General features: G+C 43.0%; 1 protein-coding gene across 1 annotated transcript in view; it reads right to left on the bottom strand.

The window, feature by feature from the left end:
• Positions 1–1,999, bottom strand: part of OC90 (otoconin 90) — a 43,763-nt gene that overhangs the window by 28,543 nt on the left and 13,221 nt on the right. Inside the window, exon 3 of the mRNA XM_008588571.1 lies at positions 956–1,012. Coding sequence (XP_008586793.1) covers positions 956–1,012 — 57 coding nt within the window. The remainder of the gene's footprint in view (positions 1–955; positions 1,013–1,999) is intronic.

The raw sequence follows: 1,999 nt of genomic DNA on the forward strand, positions 1-1,999 counted from the left end.
AGGGTCACAGGAGGGAGCTTGGGGAGATCAAAGGGTAGTTGACTAGTTGTACCCCTGACTGTTCTTCTGGCTTCTTCCCACCTCATTCGAACTTCCTTTCCCATGATTTATTTCCACAAGGCCTAATCAGAAAAATGAAGAAATAATTCTATGCTGATGGGAAAAGCCATCCTAAGGTTTGTGTATGTGTGGGTGTTTGTGTAAATATGCATTTCCATTCAAAAATGCACAGAGTGCCTGCACTGAGTCATATATGTATATATACATATATTATATGCCACATTATGTCCAGCGTTGTCTAACCCAACAGTAGTTCTGAGTCTCTTTGCTCAGGTCAATCATATTATAGTCTCATTTGGAGGGAACTATTAGTAATTGATGATAGGAACCTTCATGGTGTCCTGAGAGTTGCATAGTAGATATGTAACTAATGGAATACCTGACACCCTTTGAAATCCTTAAGCTTTATGTATATGAGGGTACTTTAAAAAGTTCATGGAAATATTCATATTATTTCTCAATTATATTTTCCCATGAACTTTTTGAAGTGCCCTCATATATACTAGTTGGGGAGGGATACTTTGGTGTAGGGGACGAAGCTCTGGACTCACAGGAGAACTTCTCCCTTCCAGCTGTGTGGCCTTGGCAAGTCACTTAACTGCATCAGGCTCACTTCCCTTATCTGTAAAACGGGGATACCATTCCCTTCCTGGCAAGTTTGTGGTCAGGACAATGAAGTAAGGAATATGAAAGCACATAGTAATTCAGTGACTCACCCTGCAATAAAAAGCATCACTGTTTTCACCAGAACCTGGGTCACATCATTGAGAGCTGGCTGGGTCACACTGCTGGGAGCTCGGAGGGCAGAGACCAAGGCCCAGTAACTTCCTTAGACTTCCCGTACACTCTATGCCCTGACACGTGGTAGATGAAAGCAATTTCAGGTTTAACTTACCAAAAATTTCAGCTACATTTTCCACATTTTTCAGCATCCCATTGAAGAGTGAGATATCTAAGTTGAAGAAAGAAAAACAAATTAAAGAGTCTTGGTTTCTCTCCCTTTCCCTTTCCCTGTCCTGGGGGGTCAAACCTTTTCTCCTTCTCTCTGAGAACAAATTTGGTCTTGGCCTAACTCTCTAGTAACACAGATTACCAAGGAAACATGAAAAAGATGAAATGTGGACTGTTATGAGGCAACATTGCTCAGTGGTAGGATGTATCTGGACTGGGAGGAACCATGGAAGAGCTATGAACACCTGTGGGTCTCCTTCAGAGTGATGGCTTTTGTAACTGAGCATGACCATACTGGGCATCCTAAAAATTATATCTGTCAAGCTGTTACTAGAGATACTGATTCCTGTGGAAAATGAAGCTTCTAGGCCTGGGCTTGTTCTGTGGCTGCTCCATGTGGCTCCCATTCCCTTGTACCTAAGCCGTTACCTAGGGGCTCTTGGACTGCTGTGTAGATTGCTATAAAGGCTACTCTGCTGAAGAGGAGTAGCTGCTGTGGCCTGCTGGCACACTGGGTTTCCTGCCCTGATCCTTCTGAGTGTCAAGTGTGGCCTGGGAGTTTAATGTCTGCTTGAAGAAGTCCTCCTGGTGGGCATTGCAGTTCCTATGGGAGTTATGCTATTTGGAGAGAGGCACTTGTCATTTTGTTCTGAGTGGGACTGATCCCTTTGCTTACATGGGCTTGTGCATAAACAACATGGTTGACTCAACTCACCTCTCTGAAAGGTTGTAGATTAACCCTTGATTCAGGGCTAACATCACCAGCTAATTCACTATGTGTTATGTTCTTTGGCCAGGCGCACGTAAGGGCCCACCTGAGAAATCTTTATAATCCATCACCAGGAAAACTTTCCCTTCCCCAAAAAACAAATACAGAGTGTATTAGTCCATTTTGTGTTGCTGTAACAGAATACCTGAGACTGGATAATTTATAAAGAAAATGAAACTTATTGCTTACAGTTTCTGAGACTGGGAAGTCCAAAGTCCA

The sequence above is a fragment of the Galeopterus variegatus genome, unplaced genomic scaffold (genome assembly GCF_000696425.1).
Source record: "Galeopterus variegatus unplaced genomic scaffold, G_variegatus-3.0.2 Scaffold4901, whole genome shotgun sequence".
Taxonomy (NCBI): Eukaryota; Metazoa; Chordata; class Mammalia; order Dermoptera; family Cynocephalidae; genus Galeopterus; species Galeopterus variegatus.